This window comes from Artemia franciscana, chromosome 7 (assembly GCF_032884065.1).
Source record: "Artemia franciscana chromosome 7, ASM3288406v1, whole genome shotgun sequence".
Taxonomy (NCBI): Eukaryota; Metazoa; Arthropoda; class Branchiopoda; order Anostraca; family Artemiidae; genus Artemia; species Artemia franciscana.
Window position 1 is genome coordinate 31,904,865 of NC_088869.1, and position 19,455 is coordinate 31,924,319.

Sequence of the window (19,455 nt, forward strand, 5' to 3'; positions counted from 1 at the left end):
GGAAACGACTGTTATCAAGTCAAACTGTGCAGGTCCCTGACACGCGTACCAATTTTCATCGTCTTAGCACGCACAGAAGCACCGAGCTCTTCAAAGCACTGGAAATCTTCCCAAACTCCCCCAAAGAGAGCGGATCCTTTCCAACTATGTCAATCACGTATCTAGAACTTATGTTTATTCTTCCCATCAAGTTTCCACTTGAATCAAGTTCTCCACTCAAAGCGTTTTCCAGGATTTCCGGTTTCCAAGATTTCTGTTTCCCCACTCCAACCCCCTATATCCCTGGATCCAATTCGAGTTGAAAATGGAGTATCCGAGACATAAGATCTTTCTATACATCAAGTCTCATTAAGATCAGATCACCCATTCGTAAGATAAAGATACCTCAATTTTTACGTTTTCCAAGATTTCCGGTTCCCCCTCTAACTCCCCCAATGTCACCGGATCTGGTCAGGATTTAAAATATGAGTTCTGAAGCACAAAATCCTTCTAAATATCAAATTTTATTAAGAATTGATCACCTGCTTGTAATTTACAAATACCTCGTTTTTTCTAATTTTTCCAAATTACTCTCCCCCCCCCCAACTCCACCAAAGAGAGCGGATCCGGTAGGGTTATACCAGTCACGTATTTTGGACTTGATCTTATTCTTCCCACCAAAATTCATCCTCATCTCTTCACTCCAAGTGTTTTCCAAGATTTACAGTCCCTCCCCCCGACTCCCCACAATGACACTGGATCCGGTCGGGATTTAAAAAAAGAGATCTGAGTTATGAGGTCCTTCTAAATATGAAAATTTATTAAGATCAGATCACTCCTTCGTAAGTTAGAAATACCTCATTTTTTCTAATTTTTCAGAATTAACCCTTCCCCTTATCTCCCCCAAAGAGAGTGGATCCGTTCCTGTTATGTCAATCACGTATCTGGGACTTGTGCTTATTTATCCCACCAAGTTTCCTCCCGATCCCTCCACTCTAAGCGTTTTTTCAAGATTTTAGGTTTCCCCCTCCAATGTCACCGAATCCGGTCGGGATTGAAAATGAGAGCTCTGAGGAATTTTAAATATCAAATTTAATCAAGATCCGATCCCGGTTCGTAAGTTAAAAATACCTCCTTTTTTCCAATAAATGACTATTTCTAATTTAATCTGGTCTGGTCCCTGTTATGCCTGCCAAATTTCACCACCCTAGCTTATCTGGAAGTGCCTAAACTAGCAATACCAGGACAGACAGACAGACCGACAGAGTAACAAAGACCGACAGAATGTTCGATCGCGATACGTCACTTGGTAAATGCCAAGTGCCATAAAGAAGCGTTCAGAAAAACGCTTTTTGGTCAATTACAAGCACCCTAACCCCTCCCCCATTCACAAGCACCCCACGTTGTCTTCTTAGCCCAAAAGACGATCCAGGCACATAAGGAGAGGAGCCTTCCAGGTAACTTCTACCTCCCAATTCTAAATTCTCTTGAATTTCTGGATATATATATATATATATATATATATATATATATATATATATATATATATATATATATATATATATATATATATATATATATATATATATATATACAAAAGTAGCAGTGATTCTTTGCAACACAGCCAGAGAGCTACTTTACCCATTCATAAACTCAGATGGTTAAACTTTCAATCAAACTACTTTCAATCAAAAAGGAAAAGTCAAAATCATACCTCAATGACCGGTAATCCTTAGTCCTTGAATGATATTTATGGCCACTTATCACAGGAGGTGGAGGGGGAGAAACTACCCTTTCTATCCTTACTGGTTCAACATAATTTTCTCCTGATGGTGCTATATTTTCAGATAAAGCACTATGGACTAGCAATGTGGGTTCTACCTTTGTGAAAGGTGGGAACATTTGATAAGATGGATGCATCTTCAAGCTGTGGTCAGCAAAGGTGTTGTCCTTAAATAGAAATTAAAAAAAAAAATCTATAAAAATTTAAAATCAGGCAGAAATGACAATGAATGAACAAATAAAACATAAAAAAAAACGAAGTACCTTAGAAAATGAACCCAATAATAAAGTACAGTGCACAAGATTTACCTCAAATAAGTGTCAAAACTTGTATGTTCATGTATTTATGATTTATGAAAAACTATATAGATTACTGGAATTGTAAATTTTCTTATCCCAAGAGATTTTTCTGAACATTAAAAAAAAATAGACGTACAAGGGATAAAGAATGGTTATTCAATTAAAATCATTAAAAAGATTGGTTGTTTGACACCTATGGTCTTGAATTTTTGGGGCTGGAATTGGTAATTCAAGAGATGAATTTGATTTTTTGTCCACTGTTTCATTATCCTTTGTCCCTATGTGGCTAGGAATATGCTGAAATGTGACCTCCAAATCCTTTTTCTACATCTCCAGTAAAATGACTCCTAGCAAAACATTTGGTTCATTCCAACTGCTCCTTTGCAAATTTTTGCATTACAGACAAAACTTACTCAGAAAAAAAAATTCTGTATGCAGAGCTTCCAGAATATTTGTAAGTGCATCTACTATTGCACAAACTTCAGCTGTTAAAACTGAGAAGTTGTTGGTATGCCTTTTTAAGACCTGTATCTTTTTCTGTTGAAGAACTGCAGCTGAGCCTGCTTTCTTGCCTCTGAAAGAGCAAAAAGACGAGTGATCACGTTGTTCATTGCAGTAAATCAAAAAAAATTCAGCCCTGCAGTTGATCTTCTTTTAGCAGTAGCCATCCACATAGAATAGGGCATGGTAAGAAGTAAAGAAAAAAAGAAACACGGAATGGCAAGCATACAAACACCCTTTTTAGTCCACTGGCTCCAGTTGAGTCTGATGAAAGTGGCTAGCCTGACTGTCACAGGTAGATAAAGGTGTGTAGCTGTTATGTAAGGAAATGAATAATGAAAATTTCCTTTGGTTATTTTGACAAGAAGGCAACCTTCATTTGTATTTCATGGAAATGTGTATGCATACAATGTTTTTTTTTTTCGAATTAGGCCTAGTAGCAATTCTTTTTTCAATTTTTCACTTCTTATTTTCCTTTTCATTTCAGAGTTAATATTTGAGCAAATCAGTTTTAAGAGTTTATCTGCTTATCATAACTCATGTTTATACATCCTTGAACATACAATACTGGTGTCAAATTATTGTAAGTTAATTTTGGTATTGCTCATAATGAGAAGGGAGGTGGCTCAATTCCAACTCCAGCCAGTTCAGCCTACACATGAAATAATAATCTTGATAAAAATTTCATTTAGTTATATGTGTAGAAAGTGACTACCATTTTACATTAAAGATGACCTAGATTTTTATATTGAAGAAATTTTTGGGTCTTTATTGATTTAAGTTATGTTATGGGGCAAGAAGATTTTAGATGGTGAAATTTATGGAGGCCTATCTGGTTTAGGTGAAGGATTTTCAGATAAAGAAAAGAGCTAGCGTATAAAGTTGAAAATTCCCTATTCAAATGGCTCTGCTTGGGAACTTTATAACTTGAATTTAGTGTTTACCTCTAATCAAAAATTCAGCTGAGCTTCTTTCATCAATGGCAAGTTATTGCCTATCCCTGTCAGCAACTAGTTTTATGTATCACAGAATCAATAAAATCATAAATTAAGATCATTTCTTCAATGAAAATACCAGTACAAGCTAGTGCAATAGTATCAACCATCATTATGTATTGCTGATATGCTTTTAAGCAATTTACATACACATTGTGTCTTATGATTTAGTTCAACATCCTAGTCAACATTTTGCCTGAATACTCTTAGCCTTAGCTGTTGTAACAAAAGTATTAGTAGTAATAGCCCTGAAAGTTTCAACTTACTATCCATAACTGTTCCTAAGATATTGCAGATACAAACCTATAGCTTGCACAAACTTAGCCTAGATCAGTGGTTTCTAATCTGTGGTACATGCACTCCCAGGGGTAGCCTAAATAGAAGCCTCTGGGAGGGGGGGGGTCCAAGAAATATCAGTAATGGTGGAATCAATATCTTGGCAGGGTTACCACAGAAATCATGCTTGTAACATTTCTGTTACATTTCAAATAAAAAGATATGTTGCATTTTTAAATAATCAATAGATTGCCCATTTTCTGAGTAATATATTTTCCAATATGAACAAATTCTACTGTTTCCAGTTTAGTTACACTGTCCTGAGTATGGACATTCTTCCACACTACAATTAGGCAATACTAGCCTAACACACAATCATTCAATTATCTGGATGCAGAAACACATATTTTACTCACTCAGATAGTAAGCAAAGGCAATATTTTCATTTGTGGAACTATTGTTTGCAATTCTGAGAAAGCAAACAGGCTCTGCAGTCAATATCTCATGGTCTTGTTTATTTTGAAGCAGGTAACTTGCCTAATTACACAGAAAATTTTTTTGAAAGCAAAATAGTGAAGTGAACTTGACTTCAAATCCCTTTGCTCAAACCTTTTCAAGCAAGCAACCAACTTGTCAATCTTGTATAAAGAGACATCAATTGAAATTTCAACAGTTTTTTCTCTGGATTCCAAGTTTAACCATGAAATTCTTGAGTTCTGGGCATAAGCAAGGGAAAATTATAAAAACATTGGTGATAAAGCCCTGAATTGTTTGTTGCCTTTTTCAAACTCAGTAATTACTGAGAGGACATTTTCATCCCATGCATCTATTAAGAGCAAACACAAAAATTAAATTGACACAGCTATAGATTTAAGGTTCTACCTGTCATCATTTGGTCCAGATTCTAAAAAGCTCAGCCCAAATATCCCAGCTCACAGATATCATTGAGAGGCATTGAGCTTCCTCTTCATAAATATTCATGCTAAACTATTTTAAAGAATAACAACAGAAAATGTCCTCTGAAATTATGTTAGGAAATGTATCCAAGTTAGATTTTGTATCGTTTTCAATATTCCTATTTGTTTAGGTACTCCAACATGAATTTTTTTTTGAGGAGCATGGGACTTGAAAAATTTAGGTACCACTAGCCAAGACGAACTAAGGGCTGAATCCTGACAAAGGGGGGGGGGGTCATTTTTGTTAGGAACCCAACAACAACTTTTTAAAGTATAATGAAATATTAGCTTAACTAGCTCACATCAAAAACTTGGATGATAGAGCCCATGGTCTCAGGCTATCATGAAAAAAAAAATTTTTTATTATTTCTTGGCACACTTTTTAGTTATAAAAATCAACCATTCAATATTAAAACATGCAGGAAATAAAGCCCTTAGTCCCAGGAAGTCTTGATATCAATCACTATGTTTGTTTTTGAACATTTTTAAAATGTATTCAATTTAATTTTGATACTTATAATAATTTTTACAAAATATCTGTCAACACAAGAGCATTAGTAAAGAATGATGTGTATCTCTTGGATTATTTGCTTGTGATCAATATAATGCAGCCCCAACAACAATGGTCCTAAATTATTCAAACAGCCAATTTAAAACAGAGGCTTCATAGATAAATCTTTAGAGTCAACATGGCAGCATTGACAAGACAAAAAACAGTATCTCCCATGTAGACTATAGTTTGTTTGTTTTATCTTGGCCACTCTGTATAAAGGATACAGTTGTAAAAACTTGGAGAAAGCTCATTTAGTCAGAAACAGAAAATCCTAGTGCAGCTTTTAAGACCCAAAAATAATTGAAGGTAAACCTGCCCCAGGCCACAGCCTTTTTATTCCTGGACACCCTTGTGACCCCTACTGATATTAGATCACAATTTTTAGATAACTATTTCATTCACTGATTGGAAGGTAATACTTTCAGAATTTTGTTTTATCAATACTTTATTAAATTTTTATAAGCTATTTCAGAACACTGTTTAATATGGGCAAAAATATGTTTTTACCTATCCATCAAGTTCTTTTATAACTTCTCCTGCCCATGAGTGACAGCTTAGGCTAATAAATAAATTGAATTCTAGTATAAGTAAAACTATCAAAATCACAAATTAAGACAAGAACAATATGAGAGAGAACAATTGCTATAACCTCAAAGTACTTAAATACCAATAATGGTAAAAATCAAACTCTAATTATGAAACATGATTTGAAATTGTTGAAGTATCAGGGAAACAAAAAATGAAATCTAATTTTTTAATTTGGTTAAACAGAAATTCATAAAACCATCAATATCTTAAAACATTAAGAAAATAGGAGATGTAATTTTTAACAAAAATGATCTTCAATTTCTAATTCAACTTTTTATGCTTGTGGGTGCAAAAGTCTAAAAAAAAAAAAATGTATGTGGAAAATCACCAGAAAAATATCATCATGGAGTTCTAGAAAGAATAACTTTCCTGATTGCTTTAGCAGAACAAAAACACAACCATTTATTGGCAGTTAACTGGATAAAATTCATTGATTGGATAAGCAAAATTATGTAAAAATATAGGCTAGCCTTAACATCTTGTTATCAAATAGGAATTGGAAAGAAATGTATACATCATGAAATAGCTAACAATCTAAGGTATGCATTAATTTGTTGATTATTAAAATTATCCAGCACTTCAAATTAATAGTAATTGGCTTATCAACAAAAAAATCTTTTTGGAAAGAAAAATTTGCCTATTTTTTTATATTTGTTCCTTACAATATTCCAAATGTATCAATTTTGTTGCTAAACTTGTACCAAATAAAGTGCAAACATTAAAATCCTTGTCAGGTTCAGGATCCAAGAAAAGAAATATAGACATGACAAATTCAAGCATAACAGACTTTCATTAAAATATCACCCTAGCCTGTTTTGCTTGATATATCACAAGCAATCAGGCTAGCCCATGTAAGATAAGCATGAAAATTTGCATAATTAAAAACTCAATGCATGTCTAAATGAATATTTGCAAATTTCTATAATATCTTTTAATTTTTAAGTGCAAAAACTGATATTAAAAATACCAAATTAGTTTCTATATATTGTTTTTCATGGTTTGGTTTGGAAACACTTGAGAAACTTTTTGTGCACAAATTCTGATCCTTAGCATTTTGTTACAACAAAAATGAAAAATCATGGTTTTCAGCTATTATTAGACCTAAAATGGAGCCAGGCAGCAAAAAAATATTTTTGCTTTAATGTCCTTTGTACTTTAATTTGAGACTAGGATAGTGTGATATTAATAGTATATATAAAATGTAGCACTTTTGTGCATGGCCTCTTCTGAACTTAAAATATAACAACAAATAACAAAAGAGTAATACCACTAAATTCCCTATTCAACAGTTTTCAAATACAATGGTTACTAGACCTCTCTCCTAACTATTATAGCCACAGCCCTAGGCTATACCCTCTCTCCTAACTACTATAGCCACAGCCCTAGGCTATAAACAAACTTTAGCAGGTTCTGTCAGCATGCATTATTTTTGTTTTTATGTCTCCTTAATAAATGGTTCATTATACAAAATGATACTAATTTTCAAAGAACAACATATTTTCTATGTAGTCTGGGGCTATATTTGACCATATTAGAGAGGTCAGGATACAAAGGTCTTGATAGGCTAGTAACCATAAAAAATTGTCATTTGCTGTTTCTGGAATGGGAACAATTACCTTGATTAATCTTGTTAGTAAAAAGTTTGCAGATGTCACAACCTGGGTACACATAGTGGCTTTTGATTGATCTCTGCCAGCTTATTTTAAGTTAAAATAATGATATAGGGTAAAAGACCTCTTTTTAAGAGACTATTTTCTTTGGCATCTCAGGAAAATAGGCAGGGCTGTCCCTATTTTACTACATCATAACATAATGTAAGTGTAGTAGCTGGATCTCTACATTCTATCCACCTTCTTGGTGAAATTTTCACCAACAATTTGTCACAAATTCAAAATGTGGTCTCTGTCACCACAAGTAATTGAAGAGAAGAAAAAAAATATATTTAATATTTGTGATTTTCTAGTAGGCCTAGGCTATATAAGGCAATAAAAAATTACATTTTTAGAGCAAGGAATCTATTACTGAAACAATGAAAGGATAATTGGAATTTACAAAAAGAGGTCCTTCTAGGTAGGCTAAGTCAATAAGCTAATAATTTCAAGTGTATGTTCTTAAACGATTTTAATAATAACTATAGGCTATTTATAAGCTAATAAATTTTTAGCATTTAGATACATCAGATTTTTAGCTTTTGGTAAAATTCTAGTTGATTGACTTCTTGCTATCTCAGAAATGGGTTAGATTAGGAAAATGAAACTTTCAGGGATGGGTCTACAGGCTAAAGTAGGTCCTGGGAAGGAATTTTGAAGGACCTACCTCTACTCATCCTCCCTCTAGAGGGACATGACCTTTGACGACCTTCCAAAATATGTGGGTTATAAAAGTGAAACCTTGCAAAATAGATCTTGTGCTTGAATGAAATACAAAAAATTGTTTCCAGCTTCATAACTTTGCTCAATTCCATTTTATAAGGTTTTGAAGATATGCAAATACATTTCCTAAATTATGGAAAAAAAACATTAATTTGGCTCAGAATTCCACTCAAATAACAGGAATTGCATTTTCAGAACTAAAGGTAGAGAAAAAGCAGATGGTAAATTGAAATTAAGGTAAAATGTTGTTTTGTCAGAATTTCAGTAAGTATAGACCTATGATGTAGGCAAATTTCAGGGCTCTCTAGAGGGAGAAGGGGTGGAGGTGGGGGTAAAATTCTAGTTAATTGACTTCTTGCTATCTCAGAAAGGGTTTAAGTTAGGAAAATGAAATTTTCAGAGATGAATCTACAGAATAACGCATGTCCTGGGAAGGTATTTTGAAGCAACCATCTCTACTCCTTCTCCCTCTAGAGGGCCCTGACCTTTGATGACCTTTAAAAATATGTGTGCTATAAAAGTGAAACCTTGAAAATAGATCTTCTGCTTAATTGAAGTAAAACAAAATTGTTTCCAGCTTCATAACTTTGCTCAATTCCATTTTATGAGGTTTTAAAGATATGCCAACACATTTCCTAAATTTTGAAAAAAAACGTTGATATGGCTCAAAATTCTACTCAAATAACAGGAATTGCATTTTCAGAACTAAAGCCAGATGAAAGGCAACTGGTAACTGAAAAATAAGGTAAAATGTTGTTTTGTCAAAATTTCAATAGGTATAGACCTGTCATGTAGGCAAATTTCAGGGCCCTCTAGAGGGAGAAAGAGTGGAGGTGGGTACTTTAAAATACCTTCCTGGGACATTCTTTAGCCTGTAGACCCATCCCTGAAAGTTTCATTTTCCTAACCTAGACCCTTTCCGAGATAGCAAGAAGTCAATTAACTAGAATTTTACTGAGGTGGGTATCTCAAAATATACCTACCAGGATGTACTTTAGCCTGTAGACCCATCCCTGAAAGTTTATTTCCTAACCTAACCCCTTTCCAAGATAGCCACAAGTCAATTGACTAGAATTATACCGTTTCATATTCCTATGATTTTGCTACGTTTGATAAATATGCCTGTTATAAGCTTAGCACAAAAACTAGGTCTAGGATGACCAAACCATTTTAAAAACTCTTTTAATAGGCTGTTTAACTTAACATAAAATAAATTACATACTTAGATAACTGAATAGTCTCTTACAAAATGTTATCTAATGGGGACAAGACCTTAATTAATATTGGTAGGCCTAATCGAGACTTGTCGTTTTGGTCCTTTTGATTGTTTATTCAGCTCGAATTTTCTTCTTGAAGACTTTACAAACAATTCCCAAATGACCTTTTAGTCCTGTTTTCCGGCAACAGAGATGGTGTGGATGACTCCAATAATTCCATTACAACTGAACCCCCCCTTGCAAATAAACTTGTGTGCGACTAAGCCCTCGTGCTACTGAACCCCTGTAAGTTGTAATGGGCCAGTTACTATTACGGTCTTGATAGCTATTAAATAAAACAAAAACAAGTTTTTTTAAATGAAAGTAAGGAGCGATATTAAAACTTGGAACGAACAAAAATTACTCCGTATAATGTGAAAGGGGTTGTCCCCTCCGCAGTGCCACGCTCTTTACGCTAAAGTTTGACTCTGTCACAACTCTACTTTATAAAACAATAAAAATACTTTAGCGTAAAGAGCAAGGTGTTGCGGAGGGGACAACCCCTTTCATATTATACGGAATAATTTCTGTTCGTTTTAAGTTTTAATGTCGCTCCTTACTTTCATTTAAAAAAACTTGTTTTTTCTTAATTTAATGCATGTTTTGATCTTGGCTCTCCGCAAATACATAATTAAAACGAATTTTGCATATTATTTTTTTTTGGTTAAATGGCTTTCTCATAGTTTTAATCGGAAGATTTTGAGAAAAAAGGAGCGAGGGAGGAAGCCTAGTTGCCCTCCAATTTTTTGATTACTTAAAAAGGCAACTAGAACTTTTAATTTTTTACGAACATTTTCCTTAGTGAAAAATATACGTAATTTACGAATTAACTTACGTAACAAACTTCTATATTCGTACGTTTTTATTGCGTATATGAGGGGCTTCACCCCTCGTCGATACCTCACTCTTTACACTAAAGCTTAAATTTTATCCCAATTCCATAAGAATGATCCTTGAATCACAAAAAACGTAGAATAAATAGTTGAAATTACTAAAAATACTTTAGCGTAAAGAGTGAGGTATTACGAGGAGGTAAACCCCTCATATGTGTAATAATTTCTGCTCGTTTTAAGTTTTAATGCTGCTCCTCACTTTCAGTAGAAAAAAAACTTTTCATATTTATTTTTTCATTGTTTTTTTTAAATAATGCTAGGAAATCCTACGCCCCCTTCAGTGAAAGTCTCTTCCCCCATGAGAAGTTTTTCCAGGGAAAGATCCTCCCATGTACTCCCCCAACTCTCCCCCCAAACCAAAGAAATCCCCCTGAAAACGTCCGTACACTTCCTAGTAACCACTACTATATGTAAAAACAGGTCAAAGTGTGTAGCTTTCAACCCCTCCCACGGGGACTGCGGGGGAGTAAATCGTCCCCGAAGACATCGTTATTAAGTTTTTTGACTATGGTGAACAAAATGGCTATCCAGAATTTCGATTAGGTGGCTTTGGGGAAGAAATGAGCGTGGGAGGGGCCTAAGTGCCCTCCAATTTTTTTGGTCACTTAAAAAGGACACTAAAACTTTTAATTTCTGTTCGAATGAGCCCTCTTGCGACATTCTAGGACCACTGGGTGGATACGATCAACCCTTGGGAAAAAAACAAACATAAAAACAAATAAACACGCATCCGTGATTTGTCTTCTGGCAAAAAAAATGCGAACTTCCACATTTTTATAGATAGGAGCTTGGAACTTCTACAATAAGGTCCTCTGATACACAGAATCTGATGGTGTGATTTTCGTTAAGATTGTATGACTTTTAGGGGGTGTTTCCCCCTATTTTCTAAAATGAGGCAAATTTTCTCAGGCTCTTAACTTTTGATACGTAAAACTAATCTTGATGAAAGTTATATATTTAAAATTAGCATTAAAATACAATTTTTGTGATGTAACTATTGGTATCAAAATTCCCTTGTTTAGAGATTCGGTTACTATTGAGCCGGGACGCTCCTTACTACAGTTCGTTACCACGAACTGTTTGATTACCATTGTCTTTACTAGCCAAGATTTGGAGGGAAGAGCAAGAGCTTTTACCTACTGGATGGTCATTTTTACTGACTGTTTTTTGTCAATAATTACCATAATGTCTGTTTCGAATGCAATACGTGAAATCACTTCACGAGTTGGTAACACTGCTGCATTTACTAACCGAGATTCGAATTTCGGTACATATCATGTCACTATTTTTACGCTGTTTATTTAACTTAATGAAAAGTTTTGGCACCATCTGTAAAACCACGGCAGGAGTCGTTAAAACTCTTGCGTTTACCAACCAAGTTCAAAATTTGTGTAGATAACATGTCAGTATTTTCGGGGTCTTTACCGAACCGAAAAAATAATTCTATCCGCGTTAGGAAAATCATGGTGCGAACAGCCATGATTTTGCCGACTTATTTTTTTTATCGAGTTACCAAAAAATTAGGGAAGGGGGCTTCCCCCATATGTCACGGCTCTGGCCACTAATCTCTTCTTCTTTAATAGTTTAACACCATAAGGATTACCTCTAAGTATTTTACTAGTCTGTTGGGGGTTTCCTGATTGCTCCAAGCGTGCCTATAGCCATTGCTTTTTTTTATGGCACTCGTCCTTCGGCCAAGTGCAATATAAAAATCGCAATTTCTGTCCGTCGGTCTATCTGTCCCAGTTTTGCTAGTTCGGGCAATTCCAGATAAGCTAAGACGATGAAAGTTGGCAGGTGTATCAAGGACCCAGATTAAATTAGAAATAGTCGCTTCTTCGATTCGATCATCTGGGGGTGAATGGAATGACAGTTAATTCGGAAAAATTAGAAAAAATGAGGTACTTTTAACTTACGAAACGGTGATCAGATCTTAAAGAAATTTGATCTTCAGAAGGGCATTTTTGTCTCAGAGCTCTTATTTTAAATTCTGACCGGATCCAGTGACATTGGGGGGAGTTGAAAGGGGAAAACCGGAGATCTTGAAAATGCTTAGAGTGGAGAGATCGGGATGAAACCCGGTGGGAAGAATAAGCGCAATTCTAAGATACTATGAAATAACCGGACCGGATCTGCTCTCTTTAGGGGATTTGGGGGGGGGGTTAATTCGGAAATTTAAAAAATGAGTTATTTTAACTTACAAACGGGTAATTGGATCAGGTCCTAGAACCTGATTGACATAACCGGACCGAATCTGCTCTCTTCGGGGTAGGGGGAGAGGTTTAAGTCTGAAAAATTAGAAAAAATGAAGTATTTTAACTTAGGAACGGGTGATCGTTAGGAACGGATGAAATTTGATATGTAGAAGGACCTTGTGTCTCAAATATATTATTTTAGATTCCGGCTTGATCGAGTGACATTCGGGGGAACTGGAGGGGAGAAACTAGAAATCATGGAAAACTCTTAGAGTGGAGACATCGGGATGAAACTTGGTGGGAAGAATAAGCACAAATCCTAGATACGTGATTGACATAACCAGACTGAATCCGCTCTCTTTGGGGGAGTTGGGGGATGTTAATTCGGAAAAATTAGGAAAATTGAGGTAGTTTTAACTTGACGCGTGACCGGATCCTAGTGAAATTTTGTATCTAGAAGGAACTCATGCCCCAGAGCTCTTAATTTAAATCCTGACCAGATCTGGTGATATTGGGGGGGAGTTGGGGGGGAGGCGGAAATCTTGGAAAATGCTTAGAGTAAAGATATCGTGATAAAACTTAGTGAGTAGAATAAGCAAATGTCGTAGATACGTGATTGACGTAACCTGACTGGATCTGCTCTCTTTGGGGGAGTTAGGGGGGGGTAGTCTACTATCCAAAATCAAGTTTAGTTTTAAGGGTATGATCCTTCTCCCACCAAAGACTTCGGTTGCAGACTGGACCAGTTTTCTTTTTTTTATGGGGCACATACCTTTCACATATAAGGTAAGAAAATGGCCCTAAAAGTTTTTTGATTGATTTGAAATTTTACCTGATGTGGCTTGTGAGAATGGAGAGGATAGGGTGTTCAAAAATTGTTTTCAATAGACAAAGTAAGAGACAGGCTGGTGGAATTCCTTCAGACAAACCTATTAAACGGTTTCTGTTTCGGGTATCCATGCTTAACTGGATCTTTTTGAAAGAGGGACAGTATAGTTCTCATAAAGTGATATCATCTGTGATATTAGAATTTCTGACTGTGAAGCTGGACATGAGATGCAGCATTAAAAAGAGTGAAGTAGATGGCTATTACAAGGGGGGCTGATTGACATAACCGGACCGAATCTGCTCTCTTCGGGATAGGGGGAGAGGTTTAAGTCTGAAAAATTAGAAAAAATGAAGTATTTTAACTTAGGAACGGGTGATCGTTAGGAACGGATGAAATTTGATATTTAGAAGGACCTTGTGTCTCAAATATATTATTTTAGATTCCGGCTTGATCGAGTGACATTCGGGGGAACTGGAGGGGAGAAACTAGAAATCATGGAAAACTCTTAGAGTGGAGACATCGGGATGAAACTTGGTGGGAAGAATAAGCACAAATCCCTGATACGTGATTAACATAACCAGACCATATCTGCTCTCTTTGGGGGAGTTGCGATGGGGGGGGTAATTCGGACAAATTAGAAAAACAAGGTATTTTTAGCTTACGAATAGGTGACCGGATCTTAAATAAAATTTGATATTTAGAACGACTTCGTGTCTCAGAGCTCTCAATATAAATTCCGACCGGATCCGGTGACATTGCGAGGAGCTAGAGGGGGAAACCGGAAATCTTGGAAAACACCTATAGTGGAGACAGTGAGAAGAAACTTGGTGGGAAGTAATTAACGTAATCGGACCGGATCCTCTCTCTTTGGGGAGTTGGGGGGGATTTCCAGTACTTTGGCTAGTTCGGTGCTTCTGGACGTGCTAGAACAATGAAAATTAGTAGGCGTGTCAGGAACCTGCATAAATTGACTGGATAACAGTCGTTTTCCCGATTCTAACATATGGAGGGGACTGGAGGAGAAAAAATGGTGAAAATTGAGTTATGTTTATCTTACGATTGGGTGATCGGATCTCAATGCAACTTGATATATTAAAAAATCTCATGTCTCATATGCTCTATTTTCAATGGAGCGGATCTAGGGACGATGAGGGTGGAGGGGAGGGAATGGAAATCTTGGAAACCGAGATCTTAGAAAACGCTTAGAATGGAGATATCGGGATGAAACTTGATAGGAAGAATATTCACAAGCTCCAGATACGTAAATGATATAACTTGACCGGATCCAATCTCATTGAGGGAGTTGGTGGGATTTCAAGTCTTTGGCGAGTTCGTTTTTTTTTGACGAGCTAGGAGGATGAAAATCGGTAGGTGTGTTAGGGACATGCACAAATTGACTTGAGAACAGTCGTTTGCCTTATTTACCTATCTGGGGGGCTAGAGAAAGATAAAATCTAAAAAATTGAGGTATATTTATCTTACGAATGGGTGATTGGTTCTTAATGAAACTTGATATATAAAAAGATCTTGTATCTTAGATGCCCCATTTTCAATTCGGATCGGACGACTATCACATTAGCTGTTTAAAAATGTTTTGTCTTTCCCTTAATTTAAACCCCCTCCCCACCCCAAAATGTAGGGTACAAAACCCATCTAAGAACTCGATCTTACTCTTGAACAAAGAACAGCAAAATCGATAACTCTAGAACCGAGTCAAATTTTAATCTCCAACGTCGTCAAAATTGTCATGTGAGCTCTTGGCTTTTGTTTTCTCTAGTAGCTTAACGCCGAGGACATTTCCGTATGGGTTACTTTGGAAAAAAAACAGGCTTATAAAAATTTGAAGTCCTTTTTTTACAGTTCCGTGGGTACAAATGTTTATGGAAAAACTTCCAATTAATATATTAATTATCATTGCGCGATCTTGAGTGAATGGTTCCAGCTACTATGGCATCATACTTTCGTCATAGCCTTGTAGGCACTATGTGGTTTTAAAACATGGTTTTCGAAACATGGCGACAGTGGAACATCTGTCTCCAAATCCAAACTCTATATCTCATGGCTTCCAAAGCTTCGCATAGATACATGCGAATCCTTTTCGTTAACTTAGAAGCCAGTCAAAATTCCGTTATTAGTAGAACTGACCAGATAGGTAGGATATAGTATAAAATCTGCTGACAAATCCAAGCGTCATATCTTACGGCCTCCAAATGTTTCGCAGAGATACATGCAGGTCATTTCTTTTGGCCCTAGAAGCCTCTTAAAGTTTCTTTATTAGGACAACCAACTAGATAGGTAGAATATAATGCAATATATGCCTAAAAATCCAAACATAATACTCTAAGGCCTCCATTACAATCTAGAAGGCTCATACTCAGTTGCCATGGAATCTCAGTCTCCCTAAGAAATTTTATATGGAAATTCTTTGACTACTGTAAGATTTGAACCGGATATCCCATGCATAAATGGATGACACTCTAGCCAATAGAGCTAATAAGCCTTTATAAACACATTTTTCTTAGTAATACATTGCAATGGCTCCTAAAGTTTAACATAAATATACACAAATCCTTTTTCGTGGTCTAAGAAGCCTCTTAAAGTTTCCTTATTAGTACAAACGGTGCGAAAGGTACAAGTGAGTTCAGCATCTGTCTACAATTCCTAGTGTTATTTTCTACGTCTTTTTAGTTTTCACATATATAGATGCAAATACTTTCGATGGGTCTTAAAAGCCTCTTAATTGTTCCTCATTATTACAACAAGGCAGATGGGTAGAATATCGTGCAACATCTGTCTACAAATCCAAACGCAATATCATAGGGCTTCCGAAATTTCGCATGTACACGTTAAATTCTTTTTCGTGGTCTTAGAACCTCTCAACGTTATCTATTAATACAACCAGTCAGATAGGTATACAGGTAGATTGTAGGGAACTACTCAAGATTGCTCTACGATAATCAATAAATCAATTGTACCTGTCTTCTGAAAACTCGTGTCGCCAGTACGCATAATACCCACAGATAGAATTGAATAGTACCTGATAATCAATATGTCGATTGGTCCTATGTGTGAAAACCCGTGACACCATAATACATGCAAAGCTATGACAAAGGCAGGGCTCCATAGTGGCTCGAACCATTCAGTCAAGAATGTGCAATGACAATCGAGATATAAGTTTGTAGTAACCCCATGGACACTTGTATTCATGGATACTTAACAAAAGGACATTAAATTTCTGTAAACCTGTTCTAGTGCTTAGTAATAAATGTCCAATATATTCACTTGTATTTATTATACTTATAAGGGGCATAGATGGCTGCAGTAGGGAGACCTTGGCAGTGCAAATGGCCTTACTGTGTGATAGCATTAATTGTTTGCTCAACTCCACGTCTCTACAGAACCAATAGGTGATCGCTTCAGGTGGGTAATCTATGTAAAAGAATATTTATTTTCTCAGAGCGCTAGTTATTTTTAGTCAGCACTACGAAGGTTAATAGGAAAGTAAAGATGAAATATTTCAAGAAAGAGTGTGTAGGCTTCTATGATAGACTTATTACAAAATTAAATACTGAAAAAGACGAATATCTTAGCTATGAAACAAGCACTAATGGTGACATCACTAGAAAAATATATGTAAGTTGTCATGAAAGAGAGAGATTAGATGTCTTTGGAATACACCAAAAATAAAAAAAAAACTAATAGTTGAAAAAAAAACTACAACCAAATGTTGATGACGATGGCAACCTTCTTCCTTATATTTCTGGTAGAACAACATCAATTGATACGTCATTTTGCCGTATTTCTGGTACTGGCATTCAAAAGGATGCAAGGAGAAAAATAAAGGATTAATGCTTTAGCAACGTCATAAGCTATATCTTCTCTGCATATCAGAAATACTACCTATGTAAAAATAATGTAGTAATAGATAATGAAATTGCATGTAAAATAAAATGGGCATAAGCGGGTAACATCACTAACAAATATAAAGACGATTTAGTAAAAAGTAAACAACTTGTCACAGTCATTAGTGCTACTGATGGTGTAGCAATAGATGTATCAAGTCGTTAAATCCAATAAATGACAATAGCGAAACGTAAAATGAGTTTGTAGATGAAACCACAATAGACATGGTGTATAATCCAAAATGAAAAAAATTAAAATTATAGTGGTTACAAAGTAAGAGAAGAAAATAACTACCAGATCAAAAGAGAATATGATGAATTATTTTTCGGAATGAATTTTAAACATCCAAGGTCAAAAACGGATGAACGGCATTTTCTTAAAGTCAGAAAAAAAAATTTTTAAGTCAGAGACATGTGAACAAAATTTTTTCCAAAGTCAGGAACGTGCAGACCAGATTTTGTGTTCATATAGTTAGAAATAAGCAAAATATAATTTTTGTTCAAAAATTAGATATATATTAACGAAGTTTCCAAGAGTTTCAGACGCATGAATGGGATATTTCTAGAGTCAGAGACAGATGAATGGAATTTCTCAAAGTCATCAACGTACATACCGGATTTCTTTCAAAAGAGATCTTTCAAAATTAAAAGAATGTGCAAAAGAATTTTGTCATAATTCAGGGACATCTGAACTGGGTTTTTCAAAGTCAGAGACACCTCAATAGGACATTTAAAAGGACTGAGACACGTTAATGCGATTTTCAAAGGTCAAACACACATGAACGGAAATTTTCTATAGTCCGAGACAGATGGATGGGATTTTCCAAAGTCAAAAACACACAAAACAGATTTCTTCCCAGAAGTTAGAAACACCCGAAATTAATTTTTGCCAAAATCTAGAACATGTGAATGGTAATTTTCATGTTATAGATACATAAACGGGATCTTTCAACAGTCAGAAATATGCAAAATAGATTTCTTTCAAGAATCTAAAAACATGCAAAGATAATTTTTTCCAAAGGTTATAGGCACGTCAACGGAATTTTCAAAAGTCTGAAACACACGAATAGGATTTTACAGAGTCATCGACAGATGAAAGGGCTTTTCCTCAGTCAAAAAAGTGCGTAACAGATTTCCTTTAAAAAGTCAAATACGTAAAAACAATTCTTTTCCAAAACATAGAGACACGTCAACAGAATTGAAAGAGAAGTCAACAGAAGTCCTTAAAAAATGAACAGGATTTTAAAAAGCTAGACAGCGGTGGAATTTTTTTTTTAGCAAAGTAAGAAACATGTGAGCCAGATTTTTTCAAAAAGTTAGAAACACGCAAACAGAATTTGTATGAAGGGTCAGAGACATGTAAATATGATTTACAAAAGGCATAGATACTTTAAAGGTGTTTTCAACACTCAGAAACAGGTCAACAGGATTTTAAGTTCCAAATTAAATAACACAAAACATAATTCTTCTACATGAGCTGAATTTTTTCAATAATCTAGAAACACGCAAACGGGAACTTCCAAGTTCTAGATACATAAACGGGATTTTTCAAAAGTCAGAAATATCAAAACAGATTTCCTTTAAAAAGTTATAAACATGCAAATATAATTTTTTCCAAAGGTTAGAGGCACATCAACAGAATTTTCAAAAGTCTTAAGCACATGAACAGGATTTTCAAGAGTCAAAAGTCAGAAAAGTCAGAGACACTTGAATTGGATTTTCAAAAGGCATAAATACTTTAACGGGGTTTTTGAACACTCAGAGAAAGGTCAACAGGATTTTAAGTTCCAAATTAAAAAACATACGAAACTGATTTATGTTACGCGAACTGAATCTTTTCAGTAATCTAGAAACATGTGAACGGGAATTTACAAGTCATAGATACATAGCGGGATTTTCAATATTACCTTTAAAAAGTTAAAAACATGCAAAGATAGTTTTTTTTTCCAAAGGCTAGAGGCTTAGTTTGAAAAGTTTTTCCAAGATTTATCCTTAGTTTGAAAAGTGCAAAAGAGAATTCTTTCAAAAAGTCAGAGAAGTAAAAGTATTTTTTGAAACATCGAGACACGTCAACAGAA

General features: G+C 35.3%; 1 protein-coding gene across 3 annotated transcripts in view; it reads right to left on the bottom strand.

Annotated features, from left to right (window-relative positions):
* LOC136029166 (uncharacterized) overlaps positions 1 to 9,683 on the bottom strand; it is a 38,083-nt gene extending 28,400 nt beyond the window's left edge. Inside the window, exons 1-2 of one of the 3 annotated variants that reach the window (XM_065707273.1) lie at positions 9,549 to 9,683; positions 1,694 to 1,929 (exon numbers count right to left, since the gene is read on the bottom strand). In XM_065707273.1, the coding sequence (XP_065563345.1) occupies positions 1,694 to 1,899 (206 nt within the window). In that variant the 5' untranslated portion in view covers positions 1,900 to 1,929; positions 9,549 to 9,683. Of the gene's footprint in view, positions 1 to 1,693; positions 1,930 to 9,524 lie in introns of all 3 variants that reach the window. The other 2 variants (XM_065707272.1, XM_065707274.1) reach the window with 2 other exon arrangements.
* Between the last annotated feature and the right edge of the window lie 9,772 nt (positions 9,684 to 19,455).